The 23,766-nt window shown below is 39.7% G+C and overlaps 1 protein-coding gene across 1 annotated transcript in view; it reads left to right on the top strand.

The window, feature by feature from the left end:
* The window catches only part of LOC114900462, a 105,957-nt gene that overhangs the window by 4,232 nt on the left and 77,959 nt on the right, over positions 1-23,766 (top strand). The window contains exon 2 of the mRNA XM_029231613.1: positions 5,589-5,733. Coding sequence (XP_029087446.1) covers positions 5,589-5,733 — 145 coding nt within the window. The remainder of the gene's footprint in view (positions 1-5,588; positions 5,734-23,766) is intronic.

Genomic DNA, 23,766 nt, shown 5'->3' with positions numbered 1-23,766 from the left:
ACAATGAGAAGATTTTTATTTATTTTTTTTGTCATGGCATAAGATGCCAACCTGAGTTTCATTTATGCATTTTAACTCCAGGTGTTTACAGGAACTTACTCTCGTACTGGGAAGAAGGATTATTCAGCTTTTATTAGAACTTGGAAAGTTATGTTTAATAGATATAAACTTTTCAAACAAAAGGATGCTGTTTGCAATCTGTTAACTAACAATGAAATCCAATTCTTGGGCTTCCTGTTTACTCATCTCCTAACTGCAGTTAGTTTATCACTCATTCTCCGTGTTTCTCCTATTGTTGGGGCCAGAATTCTCTGTGTGCTGACACTCCGGTACCTGCGGCCTTAAGGCCCATCTCAAATAATATAGTAGACGTGGCTTGACTTAAATAAACTGTGGCCTTTGGCAGACTTTCACTCTTTTTCTCTGCTATAGATAAGTTTTTCTTAAGTGGCGGCAACACATCTCTAAAAATAAACCTGCAACAAGGTCCTGCTTGTGCTTACCTTAGAGTTCAGCAGCACCTTGCTTGTGATCATGCTTCTTCATTCCCGTGTGCTTTACTTTTCTGGGGGAGCCCATACCTGCTTGTAGGGCACTAATAATGTTCCTTCTGGCTGTGGTACCTGCAGCGTTGATCTTGGTCTTCAAGGTCCTCACTATATTGGGACCATCTCCAGATTTTCTGTGTTTATTAACCCTCAGCTGGACAGCTTGTCTGAGGCAGTGGAACCAAAAGTGAAGATGGTAAGGGGTTTCTGTTGTTTTACCTGTTTGGGCCAATAGAAGAGTGAAAGAGAGAATGATCATCCAGATCAAAATGTAAAAAGCAAGGTTTATCTGTCCTTATGTGAAGGCAGCAGATATCTACTTGGCCTCCCCCATTCAAAATAATTGTGCCTACTTTCTGCTGGTTTGGGTCATCAGTTTTGTATTAAAATTACTGAAAGATGTCTTACTACATATAGTTTACTTGTGGACTGCATTTTTATTGCTCTAATTTTGTTTAGAGGAAAGACATCATATGCATTTATTTAATTTACATAGAAATCTTCCCAAAATAGTTTTGCAAAGAACAGGGTAGATCAAATCTCTCAGTGACTAGGTATTTAAATGAAGACATGAGAGTATTACTGATTTATGACTAAAAGTGTTTCAACTTAACTGCTCTTCAATAACACCCATAAAAAATGATATTAAAGTATGAAGAGTCATTTAAAAGATGAAGACTACCGAGAATAGTTCTATATACTTTTCTAGTTCTCTACTCTTTGCTTCTAATCCTTAATCCTACGTATGCACACAACTGCTAAATAAATGTACTGCTAAATAAATGTAAATGAGGGACTAAATACAATATTCCAGAAACAAAAAGATAGTTATGCAATAAATGAAAGAAAAAATTAGATAACAAATATATATTTGGAAAAATGTTAAAATTGCCATTCTGTACACTTTGAATATATGTATTTAAAAAACAACATGGAATTTTGTTATGAGAATTTAAGATAATTTTTAGAGAACATACATATTTGAAAAAGCAACATGATATTTTGTCAACAGAGTGTACAATAATGTTGAGTTGAATGGATACTTTCAACTGAAGGGGGAATAAAAAGCTATTTTAACAGCTTATGGGTATTAACACTACCAGCTCCAAATTAAGCATACATTAATGGAATGGCATTATTCTGCTACATTCAGTATTTAAAATATCTTTCCAAGTATTATGTGCAGTGTAATAGATCATATATAGAACATAGGATATTTTAGGGGAATACCTAACTGTGATATTAACACTGTATTTGGGTTAAAGGATGCAAAAAACATTGTTAAAAATTATATGGTATCAATGTTCCTCATAAAAGGACATATTTCAGTCTTTTTCAACAGACTGATAGAAATATAATGCTGTTAAGCTCCCTAGAGTTTCAAGCACAATGTAGAAGGAAGGTAATTTACAAAAATAAAATAAGATCTATTTAAATACATCTCAAAAAACAAAGATATTCCCAAGAAATGGTCATATATGCATTTCACAAAGTCTTACATGGTTCATCCTGAGTTTGGAGCAGGGAGTAGGAATTTAATAAAACATGTCATTTAAAACTATATATTATGTCATTCTAAAGCAAACGTTTAACCCAGTTTAAAGTCCCAACCACCAGAATTCCATATACAATAGTACCATGTATCCAGCTAGGAAGTAGCTGGATTCGGTGCCGTCTAGTTGCACCTTCACACCACAAGCACATAAGTACAGTTAATATCTAAGCTTTCAGCAAGAGTATCAGTTACCCTAAAAGTTACCTTCAAGATTAAATACCTTTAAATGCTGCGGCACTCTGGATTTCCAGTTAACCAAACTATATTTCCAGCAGAAACTCATGGAGTATAGAGTAGTTCTTGTCTGCAAGCCCTTCCTGCTGGTCTTCTTAGGAAGCGGTGCTGGAACGTTTTATTTTTTTTAAATCCTGTTGATAATTTGACTCTCTGTCAACTAGTGCTGTCGACCCATCACTAGCCTTTCTTAGGATGGAGATGACTGGAAGGTTGAAGGGGTACAGGCCATACATCATCTTCCCCTTCTCCGTGTACCTTAGTATGAACAAGGCATCAGGACTCTGAGGAAAGGAGGGAGAGCTGAGCCATCATATATTCCACAGATTGCAGGCTTTCCCTCTGTCCTGCAGTGCTGGAGAAGGGGATTATTGCTGCAGGAAAAAAAATCTGGCCACACTGTAGAAATAATCACCGCAGTTCAGCTCGCCCCCCACCTCCCTCTGTTCTCTCTCTCTCTCTCTCTGTCTCTCCCTCTCTCTCTTTCTCTCTCTCTGTGCGAGGCCCCAGCTGATTCAGGCTGCATCCATCCATACATAAATCATTCCCCTTATTCTATTGGTTACATGGTACATGGCAAGTATTGATTTTTTCCGTTGCCTCATTGCTGGAGAACACTTGGTTTTTGTGAGACAGAAAAAGAGAAAAAAAAAAAAAAAAAGACAGACCAAACCAAAAAAAAAAAAAAAATCCTCACTGGAGTTTGGTCTAGATAAAAAATAATCAGGCAGATTTGTACCATCCTAACGACAAGCGTGTTCCAAAAAGAGCATACTTTGGGGAGGCCCTTTCCTATCTGTTTGCATGTTCTTCTGTCTCAAAATAAAAAAGAACTGTTCCCAGTTAAGAAGAGCTCTGGGTTCAGGAATTAAGAACAGCATACAGAGAGGGAGACGGTCTCTCATTGTGCAGGGCAAGGAGCCATCTAATTGATCACCGTTAAACCAGGAAAAAAAGAAAGTTTAGTTAAAACACAGCTTGCTCTAAAAACAAGAATAAGGAGGCAAGAATAATGCCTCATGGCCAAATGACATGTATGGGACAGGAAGAAAGATATTTCTCTAGGTTTATTTTGTGTGGTGATAAAATGTGCAAGTGTGCCTTGTTTGTGTGAAATGTAAATATAGAATGTGCCTCAGCTGTCAAAATATTGTGTCTTCTCATACTCAGAGACAAGACAGAGCTAAAAAGGTGAATTGGTCTTAGTTTAGGATTCTGACAGAGTGTTCTTCAGAACTTAAGTTAAAACACCCAAGAGTCTTAATGTATGACTTGTCACAAAGACCAGTTTGTTTTAAAGTGATAGTGGCTCTTGGACTCAATCCAAAGGGGTTTTATTTCTGAAATATCAAAATGATTTCTTCATGAGGTAATTCGATCCAAAGAATCATTCCAATATACAAGGAGATTGTTGTAATGAGGAAATCATTATAAGAAGGTTATAGAGCAAATATAAGGAGTGAAAAGACAGTAAAAAGCCCAATTTTAATTTTGTAAACCTATGTGACAATTGATAATCTAACAAAGGGTGAAGTTTAGGAACAAACACAGTTCAGCATGTACACAGGTGACAGGATATTTTCTTTTGGGTTCTACTTAGAGTCATCAACTAACAAATGTACCATGCACCAGTTGCAGATGAGAAGTAGTAAGGGCTTCTTTAACCTACTTTAAGGTTTAAAAGAATTCCTCCTAACCCAAAATATTTACTCTGCACAATAAAAAGAGTCTATTAAGTTAAACTGTCACTAACCTCAGAAGTCAGACTAGGATTTTTCCTCTTTTGCCTCACAAAACTGTGCTGGGGAATTCTTTTTGTTCTTTTCATCTGTCAATTTACTTTGTGGCCATTGGTGCTTGGTTCATGTTTATGATAGGGTCTGCTCAATAGAAGATTCTGTGGAGCGGAGCTGCAAGGGGCATGTCCATGGGAGTTGTGGCCAGCCCATCCGGGTGTGTGGCCCTTCTGGGCACAGAATAATACATCTCTTTCTTCTTATTGTTAAGTTCATTTTATTGAAGGACTCCAAACATCTCTTCTTGTATAGAAGTACTAGTTTATCTAACTTGCCATTTCAAGGGAACCTCTGTGAATGAAAATGTGGAAGGAGTGAGACCTGCATGGAATTTTATCCAAATTAATGTTTTGTTGTGTTGTTTTGTTTGTGTGGCTCTTATCCTTTTGGGTTCCAATTTAGATGCATGTTCTCTCAGTAATCTCATACCCACATACCAAGGAGAGTAAGATGCCTCTCTACCTTCCTTCATGGTAAAGGAGTCCATAAAGGACTTAGAGCATTTTAGATTTAAAAGGGAAACCGACAAGAAAATAACAACAAAAGCTATAGAAAACCCTTTGAACCTGACCTCTTCCTTTTCTCTGCTTCATCCTTTCCTGATCCAACAACTTGAGCAACTGTTTATTGACCACTTACTGTGGACCAGGGATTCGCTGGAGCGAGGGGAGTCTGCCAAGCGAAATGCTGGTGCCCTATCCCAGTGCAGGGACCTATCCCAGCAAACATCCTGTGTCCAGGCTGCTGCCCAGCAGAGGCGCGTCTCTCACGCGTCTCTCTGTAGGCCGCTTCTCTAGAAAAGTCATATAATTACATTAAGTATTAATACCCTTTTATCTCCATTAACTGTAACAAGACTTAAGTGGCCAATACAGAGCCTTGCCTATAGCACATACTCAACAGGAATTTATGTTAATTTGAGACACTGTCAGTCCGAAAGGAGAGAGAATTATAATCAAAGCTAATGATTATTACGTGGTGAGGGGATTAAATGCACTGTCATGTAATTTTCACAACCCTGTTTCTAAATAACCTTATTTTATTCCCATTTTAAAGATGAGGAAATGGAGGTGGAGACAGGTCAAGTGAGCTGCCCAAGCCTGCCCAGCTGCTAAATGGGGGAATTGGGTTTGAGACTCCTGCTTCTCTTACACACCACTCAGTCTAGAGGAGCAGTGGCAGCTGGCAGAGGCCCTTAAATTCCAGCTGGGAGTCTTTTGAGAGAGGTTATGACCAGGAAATGGCTTCTGTGCTGGCCCTAAAGCATGTTGCATTCCATAATTTTTATACCTTATGGGTATGCTTTGACTCACCATAAAAAAAAAGGAAACATATTTAAAATCTTCTAGTGGGGATTACTATTAGGAGGAGTTTGTGTGTGTGTGTGTGAACCCTTTTGAACATAAATATATCTTTTAAATACAAAAATGTTTATCCTTTAAATTGTCTGTTAAGGCAGGTCTGGACATTCATGGATGGAATTTACCTAAGGTGAGGCTCACCTGTGGAAGTGACAGTGGCAGGCCCCAGCGAATGGGAATCCCAGGCAGAATTCAAACACTGCCTCTGAGCAACAGTGACTCTCCATGGCAAGTGGCAGGTATGCTCATTTGAATTCATAGGTTTTCTTTTTTTTTTAATTTATTATTATTTAAAAAATTAATTTTGTCATTTCCTTTTTTACTAAAGTATAGTTGATTTACAACATTATATTAGTTTCAGTTGTACAACATAGTGATTCAATATTTTATAGATTATACTCCATTTAAAGTTATTGTAAAATATTGGGTATATTCCCTGTGCTGTACAATATATTCTTATAGCTTATTTACTTTATACATAGTAGTTTGTACCTCTTAATTCCCTATCCCGTCTTGCCCCTCCCCCATTCCCTCTCCCCACTGATAACCACTAGTTTGTTTTCTATATCTGTGAGTCTGTTTTGTTATATTCATTTGTTTGTTGTATTTTTTAGATTCCACATATAAATGATAACATACAATATTTGTCCTTCTCTGTCTGATTTATTTCACTAAGCATAATAGCCTCTAGGTCCATTAATGTTGCTGAAAATGGCAGGATTTCATTCTTTTTTATGGCTGAGTAGTATTCCATTATCTATATCTATATCGATATCTAGCTATATATATATATCACATATTCTTTATCCATTTATCTGTTGATGGACACTTAGTTTGCTTCCATATCTTGGCTATTGTAAATAAAGCTACTATGAACATTGAGGTGCATGTATCTTTTCAAACTAGTGTTTTCTTTGGATATATACCTAGAAGTGGAATTTCTGGATCATATGGTAGTTTGTTTCTTTTTTAATTTTTATACAATGTTTAGAGGTTACTTTCTATTTACAGTTACTACAAAATATTGTACAATACATCCTTGAACCTATCTTACACCCAATACTTTGTACCTCCCACTTCCCGACCCCTATATAGCCCCTCTCCACCCCACTGGTAACCACTTGTTTTCTATATCTGTCTGCTTCTTTCTGTTATATTCACTAGTTTGTTGCAATTTTTAGATTCCATATATGTGATATCATACAGTATTTATCTTTCTCCACCTGACTTAATTCACTTAGCATAATGTCCTCCAAGTCCATCCATGTCGTTGCAAATGGCAAATTTTCTTTTTTATGGCTGAGTAATATTCCACTCTGTGTGTATGTGTGTGTGTGTGTGTGTGTGTGTATCACATCTTCTTTATCCATTCATCTGTTGGTGAACACTTGGGTTGTTTCCATGTCTTGGCAATTGTAAATAATGCTGCTATGAACATTGGGGTGTATGTATCTTTTCAAAGTAGTGTTTTTAGATTTTTGGATATATACCCAGGAATGGAATTGCTGGGTCAGATGGTAGTTCTATTTTTAGTTTTTTGAAGAACCCCCTCATACTGTTTTCTTCAGTGGCTGCACCAATTTACATTCCTACCAACAGTGTACCCTTTTCTCCACATCCTTGCCAACATTTGTTATTTGTAGACTTTTTGAAGAGAACCAAAACACGACTCTTTTAAAATTCTCTTTTAATCAAACACTGCCAGGCGAGACTAAAAAACTGTGAGGGAATATTCATCTGTAACATTATTTCCTGATCTTTTCAAAAATTTTGAGGTAGGAAGAAGTATAGTTGTGAAGCAGGTTGATTAGCTTGTTTGCAGCCAGTCCCTTAAAGGAGGAAGCCGGTTTAAACCTGTCCTGCCGGGACTAAATTAAGATTTTCCTGCCCAAGTGCCTTCCTTCCCAGTGCTCTTGGTCTCTGTAACACAGAGTGATTTACTTTTAAAGCATTTATGCAGGGCTTTCCTGGTTTCAGTCAAACATGGTCTGAGGGCTTCCCTGGTGGCGCAGTGGTTGAGAGTCCGCCTGCCGATGTAGGGGACACGGGTTCGTGCCCCGATCTGGGAGGATCCCACGTGCCGCGGAGCAGCTGGGCCCGTGAGCCATGGCCGCTGAGCCTGCGCGTCCGGAGCCTGTGCTCCGCAACGGAAGAGGCCACAACAGTGAGAGGCCCGCGTACCGCAAAAAAAAAAAAAAAAGCATTTATGCAAGTATTGAGGGCAAAGAGGTATTTTAATAATAATTATAGGGTTGATACTAATGTAGAAAAACATCATCAGGCATACATTTTCCTTCCTTTTCATTAAATCTCTGCCACTGCTTTTGGTCTTCTTAGTGCTCATCTGACTTACAGATTGGCCAATCTCCAGACCAAGATCCAGAAGGTACATTATGACAGTAGAAACCTGAGAGCACACCCCAATAAATCCTGCTCTCCAGCCATTTGCTTGGTCCCCAGCCTGCATCAGCAGTAGACAAATCCCAGCAAACAAGGGCTGTCCAAATTATCAGCACTCGTTTCATGGCCTGGATGGAAAAACAAAAGAGGTATGGGAGCCTATGAGGGAGAAAACCCAACCTATACCCTGTGTTTTAAAACTGGACCAATAAGAACTAGGGAACGGTTATTTTACCTGAATTTATTGCTTAGCAACAAAGGCTCTACCTCGAGAGAATGCTATTCTATGGGTTACCAAGTAACTGACTGTGACAATTACCAAACAGTTGGCTAAGTAATCTACATACCCTTTAACCTCTGCCAGCTGAACGAGGGACTGTGGGCAGCTCCCAAACAATAGACACACATTTAATATTTTATTGAAGAGCTGACAGAAGCCACAGCTGTATGGGTCCTGCAGCCACATAGATTTAACTATTTTAATTTGGACATCTGTCTTTCCAGGATCTGCTGTGCTCAAAGGGTTGTTGAAGCAGGGGAGACACCAGAAACAGTTTCTATCAGAAGACTACCTTGTAGAGCTTTGGGGGAAAATATTTCTTAAACACAAAGTGCAAAGTTTTGTTGAGAATGAAGGCCCCTCAAAGATAGTCATTTAGAGAAAGGCAAAACAAAATCTGGTGCTTCGCAGTTTCTTATTGATAAATGCTGAGTTGGCCTGGCTACAGAATATAACATGTACACAATTGATTAGAACCTTCTGGCACTCTTAGATGTAGACAAGTATCACCATTTTATGTTATTTAGTTATTTTTATTGCTCAAATATTCCCAGGTGGCCTTTATTTCACAAAATTATTTCCATTAAAATTATTTCCTATACCAGTTTTACTATATGATACTATTCAAATGAAAATCAATTGGCAAATTCACAAATTATACACTTTTAAGTCATTTCTTCTACTTTGAGGCTGTACACATCAGCCAGCATCAGTGCCAAAGACTGAGTCAGTGAATTCCTAATGCTCTTCCATTAACCTGGACGCAGACTTTCACGTTAGGTCAAGTATCCGTTATACCAAAGCAGATTCTGAATCATATGTCACCTGGCCCAGGTGGAGGCTTAGATTTTCTATGTTCTTGTGTGGTTTCCCCAGCCCGTTACTAACTTAATTAGCCAGTCTCTGAAGACTGTGGCCTACATGGGATGAAGTCTACTGTCATGAAGGATGATGGAAACCCCCCCAAAAATCAAAAAATTTTAGGAAATAGGGTAAAAATGAGGAAAACTTCTGCATGAGACGTGTATTAATTTTCTGTTACCACAAACTTAGTGGCTTAAAACATCACAATTTTATCCCTTTACAACTCTACTGGTCTGAAGTCCAGTGGGCTAACCTTCAAAATGAAGGTGTCGGCCAGAATTTTTTCCTTCTGGAGGCTCTGGGGGGAATCAGTTTTCTTACCTTTTCCAGTTTCTAGAGGTCACCTGCATTCCTTGGTCTGTGGTCCCTTCATCTTGAAACGAGTGACAAGTTGTTGAGTGTTTCTTGTAAGTCTCTTCACTCTTTGTCTCCCTCTTGTACTTTTAATCCTGGATTATCTGGGTAGGCCCAGTCCAATCATGTTAAGTTCAGCTGATTAGCAACCTTAATTCCATCTGTTACCTTAGACTCCCTTTTGTTTTATATCACAACAAATTAACAGGTTCCAATGATTAGGACTTGGAAAGGGAGGGAGGGGCACGGGGGCATTATTCCAACCACAAATCTGAACAGTTCACGTTTGTAGAGCTGAACACACAATTTTTAAGGGCAGAACTGTGTCTATACGGCCCATACTTTTGATGGGCCGGTCTAGTTGCAGAAAGGTGGCCCCAGGGAGGGGCCTAGTAGGCTAAGGCAAAACAGCAGGAATCACCCCAAGGAATAAAGTGGTTAAGAATCACGAGGTCTGGGGAACAGCTGGATAAAGGCAGTTATAAGGAGGGAAGGACATTGCCATAGGAGGAGGGTCAGTCAGTGAGCAATTCCCAAGGGAGAAACAGCCAACAAGTTTGACAACAGGGTTGATACATATTCAACTAAGACCTTGGCTGTGCTTACATACCAGACCTCCCCCACCCACCTCTCCCAGATTCTGAGTAAAAATCCAAAAACCCTCCTTGTTCCAGTTGAGACAGGCTGTGTTTTACTCGGAGTCAACAAATGACGACGTGGGAAATCACATCACAAAAACTTGCAGACAGCTTGAGGAGGGCCCGGGACGTGGGGGAAAAGGCAGAGGGGTGCCTCGAGACAATGTTTATTAATTTGCAAAAGGACAGAGGCCCAGCTAACATCAGGACTGCTGCAGGGCAGGAGCTGTCACTAGAGCAACAGTGGTCTGCACCTACGAGAGCAGCCGAGACAAGGCTAAGTTCAATCTGAGGACACTTGGCATCTTGCCGTCTTGGCTGCCCAGTCTTCTCTGCTTAGACCCTGCTTCAGGAACAGACTTTAATAAACCTTCCCAAGCCAAGTGGAACTCTTCAGCCACATTGAGCTAGAAAGTCAAAGCCTATCACACACAGACTGAAGATACTGAACAACAAGAGAGGAAAGGCCTAACCACCACACCCTAATGAGAGCTACCACTGTGGGGACAGGCTGGGGACAATCGCTCAGCCACCCTCCAGAATCACCCAGTAGGTGTCTGAGCACAATCCTTCCTGACAGCCGAGCAGGCCCAAACTGTAGTGTGATCTCTCAGCAAGATAAAAACGATTAGAGAGGGCTTCCCTCGTGGCACAGTGGCTAAGAGTACGCCTGCCGATGCAGGGGACACGGGTTCGTACCCCGGTCCAGGAGGATCCCACATGCTGCGGAGCGGCTGGGCCTGTGAGCCATGGCCGCTGAGCCTGCGCATCCGGAGCCTGTGCTCTGCAACGGGAGGGGCCACAACAGTGAGAGGCCCGCGTACCGAAAAAAAAAACAAAAAAAAACCCCAAAAACGATTAGAGAAGCAGTGGTCGGTTCCTTTTACACTGGGCAAGTTCCTGTAGTGTGGATCAAGACCAGGAGAGATTTATTCCCCTGTTGGAAGAGGACATGCCCTGGAGAGCCAACTCAAATGCAGGACCTTACCTCGTAGGCCTCTTCTGTTATGTATCTTAAGACTAAATCCATGAAAGGCCAAGTTTCCGTTCTGAAGGAAAGTGGTCCACTTGAATCACTGCTAACACAGACTTGTAGGACTCTAGACCTGGCCAATGCTTGTTGGTCAGGACCCAGGCAGGCCTGCCTCACTTCTGCCCCATGGGGCAGTAGGGGACCCATGTTCATCTCACCAGCATCTGAAACTCAGCCTTCCTTCCTGACTGAGAATCTCCCTTCACATGCCAGGGGCTGGCTCAAGAATGGGTATGTGACCCACTGCTGGGCAATGAGTTATGACAAAAGGGCTTTCTGGAAGTTTCCTTGAACCACAAGAAGGTTTCTCTTCTTCTTCTGGAATGGTCTAGTGTCTTGATATGCTGCTATAGCCATCTTTCCACCAGCCTGATGAAGCCAACACTGAGGCTGGTGGAGCAGAGAGGAAACATTCATTTCCTTCATGGGAAGCTGAATCAACCCCCTACGACAGGACAGGACTCTCTGCCATGTGAGAGACTGAATTTCCTGGCTGTCCAGGCCTGCCTGAGATAGGATGTCTGTAGCAGGAGTTCAAGCCAAGTGGTGTGAAAAGGCCCAATCAGAGCTTATATTTTGGGAAGCAAAATGCTAGGTGAATGGAGAGAAGGTGGTCACATGTCAGTTGGGTGGCTGTACCTGGAGCTTTGTGAAGCTGACTGTAGAGTCAAGGTTTGGAAACACTGTTCCCAGGCTGATGGGACAATGCTCTGTCATCTGCATGTCTGTGCCTCCTGGCATTAGACCTCCTCCATGGAGATCACCTGGAATTCTCTTCCTTGTGATTGAAAAGAATCCAATAAACATGTCCCTGGGAATTAATTTGCCATTGGTTCATGTGGAGGATTAACCAACTGTTCTCTAAAATGCCTTGTTCACTAGGGGCAGGACAGGAATAAAGAAGCAGATGTAGAGAATGGACTTGAGGACACGGGGTGGGGGGGGAAGGGTAACTGGGACGAAGTAAGAGAGTGGCATGGACATATATACACTACCAAATGTAAAATAGCTAGCTAGTGGGAAGCAGCCACATAGCACAGGGAGATCAGCTTGGTGCTTTGTGACCACCTAGAGGGGTGGGTAGGGAGGGTGGGAGGGAGACGCAAGAGGGAGGGGATATGGGGATGTATGTATACATATGCTGATTCACTTTGTTATACAGCAGAAACTGACACAACATTGTAAAGCAATTATACTCCAATAAAGATGTTAAATAAATAAAATGCCTTGTTCAGAATCCAGTTAAAGCAGAAAGATTAAATCCAAGCACAGCACTGGGGATGGAAGGAAGGGAGACACAAAAGGCAAGATGGGTTTAGAAACACATATCCCAGTGGCAGAGGAAGCTCAGCCACATCTGCTTGGTGGCAATCCAGACGCCTCATTGCTTATGGCTACTCCAAGAAGGGGGAAGGAAAATGAGCTTGCTCTTCCCCATTTACATTAATCCCACTTCCTGTTTGAGATTTAGACATGTAATAAGCTTCTGTTTCTTCAGGCAAAAGACATTTTAAGGGTGACATTTAGGGTGAAATTCCCTAGAGGGGACATTCAGCGTAGTGAATAGTGACATCGGCCTTGGGGCACAAAAGTACACTTGGCACTTACTGGTTGGGTGACCCTAGGCAGTGTTATTACTTCATCCCTGAACCTCAGTTTTCTCATCTATAAGATGGGGATAATAATAGCACCTGTTTCGGAATCATGAAGATTAAATACATTAATGCAAGGGAGACACGTATGTGCCTGGTACATAGTAAGCACTCGACAAGTGTGAGCTATTGCTATTTATACCCACTATCTTCAACAGGGATGGAAGCTTCACACAGAGAACGGTAGGGTTCAGCCACTCACATGTTCTCCTGGCTCCTGAAACAAGCTGCCCTCACCCCAGTTTGTCCAAGCACATCAACGTAGTTGTCCCTAATCTTATTACCACCATGTTAACCCCAGGAGAATTGGATTGAGATATCCTGGTTCTAAAGGACCCTATTATAAACCCAAATTACGTACCAAGTAATTTCTGTTCTGGACTATGAGGGAAACAAAAATCTCAAGATATATTTGTTTGCATACATTATTTGAATGCGTGTCTTTAGGAGTTTTACTTACATCTAAAAATACTTTCCCCTGTACCTGTGAGACCCCCCCAAATGCCTATGCTTCAAGTCGCAGGCTTACACATTTTCTACCCACAAACAGCTGTGGAAGGTGAGTCTGTTGCACACTGGAATGTCCTAAATAATTTAGAGAAGACCTCACTATAACCCCTCCCCCCTCCTGCCTCCACAAGACCCACTGAGGGCACCAGAGAAAACCTATTTTTAGGAAATGAAATCATGAATGTTTGAAACTTGTCTTTTGAAAACAAACATACCAGAACCTCCACATCCATGTCATTAGTGGTCATTTTTAAAAGCTTTGCTCCTGTTTCAGTTTTGATGCTACTGTGAGAGACATCTTTGGAATCTTCACAATTAGTTTACCATCCCGTAATAAAGCCCATCATCTTACTCGATAGTCACATTTCATTTGGGACCAACTGGATAATCTAGCACCTAGAACAGTGTCTAGCACACAACTGCCCTCAATCCGTATTTTTTGAATGAATGAGTGAATGACTCCAGCTTCATCCACCCATCTTATTAACCAGAAAGCTCTAAGTGAACTTGGCTGATTCAAAAATTCAAATTCACATCCACTAGATGAAGATTCGCCACTTTTGAAAATATTCAAAAGAATCTAATGTTCATTCATTCATTCTTTTATTCATTGAATGTTTATAAGGTGCCATCTTTTTTCTTTTTAACATCTTTATTGGAGTATAATTGCTTTACAATGTTGTGTCAGTTTCTGCTGTATAACAAAGTGAATCAGTTATACATATACATATGTCCCCATATCTCTTCCTTCTTGCGTCTCCCTCCCACCCCCCATCCCACCCTTCTAGGTGGTCACAAAGCACCGAGCTGATCTCCCTGTGCTATGCGGCTGCTTCCCACTAGCTATCTATTTTACGTTTGGTAGTGTATATATGTCCATGCCACTCTCTCACTTTGTCCCAGCTTACCCTTCCCCCTCCCCATATCCTCAAGTCAAGGTGCCATCTTATAACAGGTAGTATTCTAGGTATTAGGTTATAGTGGTGAACTAGACAGAAGTACTCTTGACTTTTAACAAGGGGGGACAGAAAATAAACAAATATGTAATAAAATGTCCAGTAATAATATATACCACAGAAAAATAAATAAAGCAGAGAGGAGGAGAGAAAGCAATGAATGGGATGGGAGAACAAGTGTCTCTAAGGAGATGATATTTGATCAGAGACCTGAACGGATGAGGGAACAGGGCATGTGAAATCTGGGAGAGACTTTAAGGGGAAGAAATGGCAAGAGTAAAGAGCCCAAGGAGGGGAATTGTGTAACTATTATAATAAAAAATCATTAATATAGACAAATTAATGAATAGCATTTTTGGAGTAATTGCAGAGCCCCTAAATGCACCTACTTTGTAGGAGGAAAATATTTACTGCATTCATAAGTTTCAGGAGGCATTTGGACTAAAAATCTTATTAATCCAATCCTAAGATTGCTGTGTTTGTTACTGAATAACTTTTCAGTAAGCATTCTGAATCTTTTTCTTATATGATAATCTTTGAGACACCAAGAGTCCTTTGAAACTGTGTAAAGTTTGCAGGGCACTTAAGATACATGTATTGTGACACGTATCCTGCATGATCTGGTGTTAGAGTTGTTTGTGGGTTTGTCATGCTTCCCTGGTAGAGTGGAAACTCCTTAGGGGTATGGACCCTGTCTTTACCTTTGTATCCCGCCCACTCCCCAGTGTGGGGTCTTCCACACAGTGTGTACTCAGTAAATACGTATATTAAAGGTACATAAATATAATAAAACACAAAGCTTAGCACACAACCAAGCTGACTCCATGCCCCACTCAGATTCCCACTCACATGTACCCACAGCAAGTGCTGGCCCCTCAAATCCGTGCTTTTGGGAGGATTCCATTTGATCCAGAACCAGAGTTTCTTATTTTGTGACTCTCCTTGGCACATCGTACACCGGGCCAGGAGATGAATTTCTCTGCCTTCTATGGCCTGGCCTGTTCCTTCCTCCTAGAATGTTTTTATGGATAAGTAGTCCATTGTGTTTTGCATTGGTCACAGCTAAGAAGAAAGAAAAAATCTGGCTCTACTTACCAGAGCAGTGTAATAGCAGTTTGACAGCCTGAGGTTTGTTTAAAATACTGTGCTTTAATGGATTAATGGCCTTTCAGCTGAAAAAGATCACCATTAGCTGAAACGGTGGGTTGAATGCTAAAATTTGATCAGACAGCCCCTGTAAATCTTAATATCTTTAGAATTTCACATAAGTTTTCCAGTCCTATACATTCTAGAGGTACTGGCTTTTCTAAACATTTATAAATATACTGATTATTTTTGGAGATGAAAGCTCTTTTAATGTTTTGAAATGTAATTCAAATATCATGCATTTTCCATGAGTACACAACTCTCTGAGTATTTCCTACCTATGTCATCAAGTTAGTAAATCCTGTTTGAATAATAGCTACCACTTATTAAACCCCTACTATATGCCAGCCATTTTATGTATTTCACCTTTATTCCTTGAATCAACTCTGCATGAAAGATGTTGTCAACCCAATTTTAAAGATGAGGAAACGGAAACTCAGACAAGTTTAATAATTGACCCAATTAGTGAGTAACAGACTTGGGATTCAAAACTTATTGGCTGGGCTCTGAAATCCATGTCTTTTTCTAGTACATTGCAAAAATCTCATACTTTTTCTTCGTAAAAAAATGTTTTTTAGAATGAGAACAATCTTAAGACTTTGACCCTAATACAGAAATAATTCCTTAAACTTTAACATTTATTCGGCAAGACATTCACTAAGAACCTACTCTTGCTTATGTCCTGTGCTAGCTGCTGATGAAACAGCATTCGTAAGATAGAACACTTCTCTAAGAGAAACTGCAAGTGTAGCTGGGAGGGCAGAGACATGTACAGCCAATGAAAACACAGTTGGGATGAGGATTATAGTAGAGCTACAAACTCAGGGCTACAAGACACAGGGGGGAAGGGACGTTGTGGGGACAATGGCAGTTGAGGAAGGCTCACTGTTTCATCCATGCCTTGAGGGATGAGGGGCATCCAATGGGCAGAGAAAGTCTGGAAGGATATTCTAGTCGACATGACCACAAGAATGGCACAGTTGATGAATGTGGGTGGGTCTTCAGGGAAGAGTCTTTCACTTACTGAGGCTGGAGTGTAGTAGTGAGTGCGGAGGACAGTGGTGGGATTGAAAGTTGGGACATCTCAGCAAAAGTGACCTGAGAATTCAACCTAAATGGAATACTTGGCACTTAGTTTCCAACACTTTTGGCTTTTCACCTTTTGGTCTTTTACTTTATTTCTTTCCTGATTATTAGAATTATGCATGTTTGCAATGGGAAATTTGCAAAGTATTGATACAAACTAGTGTAACACATCAGAAAAACAAAAAGTCACACTTGTCTAGCACTGCTAGCATAGCCAGGGGTTTTTATTCACACATTGAAAAGAATTTTGACTATAAAACTTTACAGTAGGCTTTTCTTACTTAACTTCTTATTGTGAAGCTACATCACAATACCATCAACAGTGTAGTAGATGTGTGTTTGGTGCCTGCCCATCCCATGTCCCTGTCTTTGGAGTTACCTTGTTCCCAGACCTGCTGAGAAACAGGTAGGCCTTACCAGTTCCATGTCAATGGGATACCCTCTTGCCTAGTGGCCATTAATGGCTGAACTATGTATAGACACCTGACCAAGCTGGGCTTACTGTATCTTCTTCCCAGAAGTTTGGGACAAAGGCACCGAAAGATTGAATCAGTACAATGGTGCTGGGTTCTGGAGCCAGATTTGGCATCAAGGCCAGTTAAAACCACATGCAAACTAAAGTTACAGTGGAGGAGTAGGCACAGTTCCCTTCAGAAGAGAGAGTAGGGGAGGTGTGTGGAGGGCCAGAGAAAGACCACGTAGACAGGGAGAGATGGAGACTGCGAGAGGAGAGAGAAGCTGCTTTATCATTTTCCTGTTCCTATGAGGTGCAGCTGTACTTCCTATACTTCGTTTCAATTAGAGTCCCCATAAGTTTTTCTCAGGAAGTCATTTGAATGGATACTCAATCCCTCAACCAAAACATTCCTACCTATATCAATTTATTTAACATTTTTTTAACCCTAAGATTTTCCTTTTTTCCCAATATTTGCTTTCAGTGTTTTAAAATACATATATGCTTTAAAATTTTTGATAGTTATATCTTTGATCTTTTCCTCTGTCATTACTTCCATTGCATTTAAACTTAAATATTCTTTCCCTAATCAGATAAGGTAAAAATTTACCTTTATTTTTTCTGTGGGTTTGAAAAAAATGATATGTCTTCACATTTAAATCTAACTCATATGGAATTTATTTTGGTGAGATGGGGATATTTTTGTTGAGATGGGGATATAATTGAAAATTTTTTTAATGCAAATAGCTAGTTGTCCCAGAATCATCCTCCCCTTTACCACTGATTTTTGATATCTCCTAGATCATGTGTTAAGTTTATACAAATTTATACAAATTTTATACAAATTTCACATAGGTCTCTTATTAGGCTATCGATTCTATTTATTCAAAAGAAAATGTTTCTAGTCTATGGACAGTAATGATCCCTGGAGAAATCAACTGGATTTAGAGAAGGTTGGTGTTAAGTTAGAGGACTTAGGTTACCAAATCATTTGATTTCTATAACTTTACCCTCCAAGTCTCTGAATGACAAATTGATATTTATATTGGAGTTATTTCCATCTTCTTTCTGGGGCAGCTAAGGTAACCCTGACAATTTTGATAATTTCTGAAGACTCAGAATAGGTTTTATATTACAGATTTCAAGTTATGAAAGTGTGTTTTATTTTAGAAAACACAAAACTATCCAGAGTCTTACAATGTTTTAGATTTGAGCACCTGACAGAGGTGACAAGCACATACTGTCATTTTCTCTTTTTGCTTCCATAGTAAGCATGTTAATTGATTAGGGTCTTCCTTAGCACTGAACTTGGATGCAACATCAGAATCCTTCTTAACACAGTGCTTCAAGAAACTACTATTACCGGGTTTCCCTGGTGGCTCAGTGGTTAAGAATCCGCCTGCCAACGCAGGGGACACAGGTTCGAGCCCTAGTCCGGGAAGATCCCACATGCCGCAGAACAACTAAGCCTGTGTGCCACAGCTACCGAGCCTGTGCTCTAGAGCCTGCGAGCCACAAGTATGAAGCCCACTGGCCTAGAGCCCGTGCTCCACAACAAAAGAAGCCACCGCAATGAGAAGCCCGCTTGCCGCAACTAGAGAAAGTCAGCTCGCAGCAATGAAGACCCAACACAGCCTAAATAAATAAATAAATAGCAATAAATTAAAATAAGTAAATAGATAGATAGCAATTCCTATTTTAAAAAAAAGAAAGAAACTACTATTACCAACTGGTATTGCCTGGTAAAATGTAATCTATTTTCAGATTAATTCTAGAAAGCAATATAAATGCCTAGATTAAAGGTAAAATAGAGGAGCTGTATTATGGAAATGGCTGGTATAGATTTAGATCAGTATTCTTAAAAATTTTGACTGCAGTCACTAATAATTAAGACACTTTATATTTCACATTTAACCATATAAGGAGGATGACTGTTGGACAAAAAGATCGATGCATTTTAGGAAAATATACTTTATGCTAATTTTACAATATTGGAATGAAAATAGTTTAGCCTTTTAAAAAATCCTTATTATTTAAAAACAAAACACTCTAGTGTTTAATATTCTCAGAGATTGATATAATCAGCTGGAATGATTTTTGTCCCAACCTTTTTGTGATTTATCTGAAATGAAAAATCCAAAGTTTTATTTCCCTGAACTTAAATACCCCCTCAAGGCTTAGAATAAACCTCAGTAGAAATTTGCCAATATGTAGAAAAAAGTTTGTACCATCATGAATTTGCAGGTCAGGGAATATTCATTAAGTTTGTTATAGATTTATAGGTTTGAGGATTATCATCTCCATGTATGCCTAATCATTATTTACTTAAAAACAGCAACAACAACAATTCTGGGCTGGATTCTAATGTTTGCAAGCTGTGTGACCTTACTCAACTTACTTAAACTTCTAAATTCGAAACCCTACAATAGGTTTGTATTACTTAAAAATCTAAACTTGAAGGTCTTATCTTTTAAGAAGCTTTGATCATTTCAGCTACAGTTTCCATTTTGTTCTTCTGTCAGTATTATATCCTGCATTAAACCACATAAGATGAAGTGATGCTAAGACATGTTCAACTGAGCAAAGTGAAGTGATGCTAGGGGTATGTTAAACTGAGCAAGGTCAAGTGAAGCGAGGGGTACACTTAGAGGTTGGATGAAGATGGAGAGTGGAGGAAAAGTATGGCGACCTTGCATCTCCCAAAGCAGTTTGCACAGCGTTAAATTTCATCCTCTGGTTATTTAGCATTTGGCTTTGGCATTTAAAGTAGGCAGAGGAAATATTTCTAGGATTTAATAACCATTGTTTCCAACCTTGTCATTAGGATCCAGAAGTTTCTAAGATTGCAAGTGCTCCAGAAGTGTAATCAATACCCTCTGCTAGAGCTCAAAGTTGGAATGTCTTATTGTCAGGATTTCAGTTCTGGCAGCCTTTTCTTTTCTGGTAGTTCAAAAGTGAGGAATCCCTGGGCTTAACCAGCACACCTTAGTAAAGAGACCTATTGAGAGATTTATGATGCTTGGTTGTAAGATAAGATGGCATTCGTAGAAAACTGGTGATTCTGGCAGGAAAAACAAGCAGACAGTTGGAGATAGTTCAGGAGTATCTGCTTCTACAGTCCAGAAGGAAATATATTTCAGACTTAGAGAGTTTCAGTGAGGTGGCTACTGACTTTAGAGTTGAAGACCATGGAAATTTCACCTGTTCTCAAGTTTTGATCATTGTATGGAATCATTGCCTCATTCGTTGATGATTAGAACATTGAAAAGGTGGAAAACTTGGGATGTTATAATTCAGCATACTAATGAGAATCTAAAAGTACATGATCATGGAACTAAAATTTCAATAAAATGTAAGGATGTCAAATGAAAAGTATGTCTCTTTCCATTATCCATAGCCTTACTCCCAAAAGTAAGGCTTAACACCCATGATCCTTTATGTTTATAAAGCTCTTCCAATGGTTTTCACTATAGCTCTAAGTATCTATTTTTTTAAATTAATTTATTTATTTGTGGCTGCATTGGGTCTTCGTTGTTGTGCGCGGGCTTTCTCTAGTTGCGGCCAGCTGGGGCTACTCTACATTGCAGTGCGTGGGCTTCACATTGCGGTGGCTTTTCTTGTTGTGGAGCACGGGCTCTAGGCACGCAGCCTTCATTAGTTGTGGCTGGCGGGCTCTAGAGCGCAGGCTCAGTAGTTGTGGCGCACAGGCTTAGTTGCTCCGTGGCAAGTGGGATCTTCCCGGACCATGGCTCGAACCCGTGTCCCCTGCATTGGCAGGCGGATTCTTAACCACTGTGCCACCAGAGAAGTCCCTAAATATCTATTTTATATAAAACTTTAAATATCTATGTCTTGGCTTATAAGTTCAAGCTTTAACTTCTTGCTGTGAAAAAATGACCATTTCAGCTCACATCTACTACCCTTCTTCCTGATTCCCTGGACCTTCTCCCAATTGTTTTTTTCTTTTTTTTGCTTTTAGCCCTCTTGTTGGTTATACTTCAAATAATACATTTGGCTTTTATCTCTTGTTCTGTCAACGCTAGACATATTGAGTAACTATCCATGGTATAAAATGTGGTGGAGTTGATCACCTCTACACTTTCCCCTATCTCTCCTCCCCACCTCCAACACCTACTGTTGGTCAGGTCTACCATTAGTTTTACATTACCAAGGTTTAAAGCATGTTCATCCTGAATGGTAACTTTAATTGTCTTCTATGCTTTATCTATATATTGATTCTGAAAACCAAAGAGAATTAAAAATTACTTGCAGGGGAATTCCTTGGTGGTCCTGTGGTTAAGATGCTGCACTTCCACTGTTGGAGGTCCGGGTTCAATCCCTGGTCAGGAAACTAAGATCTCACAAGCTATGTGGCATGGACAAAAACATTTTTAAAAATTTTTTAAAATTACTTAGAATATTATGATATTGCTCAATTTTATTCATTGTAGAACCAGAGTGTAACTGTAGATGAGATGTAATTTATGTTCTTAAATCAAGTCTGCTTGAAGTAGAATGCTTCAACTTCCAAGTTTAAGATTCTCTTTTCTTAGACTCCATAAATTTCTTATAATCATGCTTCATATTTTTGCCATGAATTTTTGTACAGCATTTTATTTTTCCTGGAATTTCTACTTTCCTTTAATTTTTCTTGTTGACATCAGAAACATAAGCCTTCTTCATTATGCACCACTCAAAAGCCAGGCCACAGATTCTACAGTCAGCTGCATTAGCGTCTGCTCCCATCCAGGTCCCCAGTTCTTGGGGTCTTTTTGTGGAGTAACAGCTCCCACCTTTATTGTGGCTTCTCTTGTGCCTTCTCTTCTATTCTGAGTAGTGCCTTTGTCTCTTTTCTGTTTTATCCATTAGTGTAATCTCATATACCATTCATCTTCAAGACAGTGATTAGCAGGATTATGCTTGCTCTCAGGTTGAAGATTTTACAATTTGAAAATTTTAAATATATTTTTTCATCTAATTATACAAGAAATATTTATTAACTACCTACCATTTTTCAGAGATAGGCATTGTGGACAATATAAAGGTGAATCAACCACATACCATTCCTCTTTAAGTAGGACAATAAGAGAGATCTAGCTCTATAAATAATTATAAAATATAAAGCAGAAAGTAATAAGTATAATAAGAGAGATGCAGGCAGGTAATCCATATAATGTGAATCCTTTTTTTTTTTTTTCTTTTTAGAGGAAAGATAGTATTGATGAACTTGAATGAAGTGAGAAAAAAAATTGGATTTGGATCAGAAGACTTGGGTTATGTCCTGGTTCTTACTAAGTATGTGACCTTGGATAAGCTATCTAATCTTTTCCACCCAGATTTTACTGTTTCTAAAGTGGGGACAATAGTACTTTTCCTGCTTATAGCACATAGCTATTGGGAGGCTCATAAGAGACAATAGATACAGCTTTTTTATAAACAGTTTACACAAAATAGGCATTATTTCTTTCAGAGAACAGTAGAATAATTGGTTGTTTAAAACAAGGGATTAATTTATCCTCCTCTAATTCCAAGGAGGGAGGCCATGAGCCAGTCCTAGGAATAGTGTCATGGATTCCATTTAATTATTAATAGGCAACACATAAAGTAGCAAAGAGCCTCTCTTTGATGCCTCCATCCAATGTTGCTCTCTTACTGGCCTGGTTAGAGCCAGTCGTTTTGACTGTGATGCTGACTACCTCAGAAGCCCATGCTGTGAGGCAGTTTGCCCAGAGCTCAGCTATCTCACAGACCCTGACATTTGTCTTTTTTATTTTCCTTGATTTTCTCCAGTTCTTTCCTGTTGCCCACTGTTTGCTCAATGTAGCTGATGTAACAGATTGTGAGTGGGCTAAAGAAGCATCTGACTAAAGCAGTGGTTCTCAGCCATGACTACACAGGTTCTCCTCCTGACTGAGGAGCTTTAAAGATACATTGATGGCCCCACCCATCCCAGAGATTCTGATTTATTAGTCTGTGGTGGGCCAGGTATTATTAGTTAACAAAATCTCCCCAGGTGATTCCAATGCACAGACACTACTGAGAACCACCACTTTGGTGCTTTAATTTTGGAGTGTATGCTCACCTGAAGAGCCTGAGGAAATACAGTGTCTGAGGCCTCACTCCCAGAGATGCTGAATCAAGAGGTATGGGCTGGGGCCTGTACATTTACTTTCAAATACATCCGACTAATTCTGAAACAGGTGATCTGGTGACCACCCTTTGAGAAACACTGTTTTGAATAGTGTCTTAGAAACAGCTCGTATCAAGACGGTATCAGTCACTTGGTGACCACTTCATTACATGGATTACAGAGACCACCAGAGAGACACACTTTTTAATGCTTGGATATTTATTTTTTTGTTCATTCATCCAAAACAGTCTCTAACACCTCACAGGACATGGCAGATTCAAGGCTTCCAACTCAGGCTTACTTGAGCATGCTGTCTTTGCGTGGGATAAAGTTGGGGACAGTGTTAGGTGGGGGAGGGCTATGTCCCTGCACTATTTAAATAGGATTCCTTTCTTGCTCCTGCTGTCACTCTCTTCAAATTTTATTTGTTTCTCTAAATTTTCTTAAGGTCAATGGGTACCTGATAAATACAAGACCCTAGTTCTAGAATGCGGAAGGTGTTTAAGGTGTGAAGACACAGGCAGCACCGTGTCAAATAAAAGAAATTTTAGCCACCTTCAAAATAACTGTAAAAATTACCAGACAGAAAATTTACCAGACTTTCATGAGCAATAAGGTGAAAATCCAAGAGTAAGTTTGTTTTGGGAGATTAATTGGAGAAGTCAAAAAACATGTCAAAAAATTCACAAAATGTAAAGAAAGGGTGAGACTTTAATGTATAAATGAAAGATCAGTGCGTGTCTCTCCAAGGACTCTGAAATGAAAACTA

Source organism: Monodon monoceros, unplaced genomic scaffold (genome assembly GCF_005190385.1).
Source record: "Monodon monoceros isolate NGI ecotype Baffin Bay Population unplaced genomic scaffold, NGI_Narwhal_1 Super_Scaffold_19, whole genome shotgun sequence".
Lineage (NCBI taxonomy): Eukaryota > Metazoa > Chordata > Mammalia > Artiodactyla > Monodontidae > Monodon > Monodon monoceros.
Note: the sequence above shows the minus strand (reverse complement) of the source record. Positions and strands in the feature narration are given on the sequence as shown.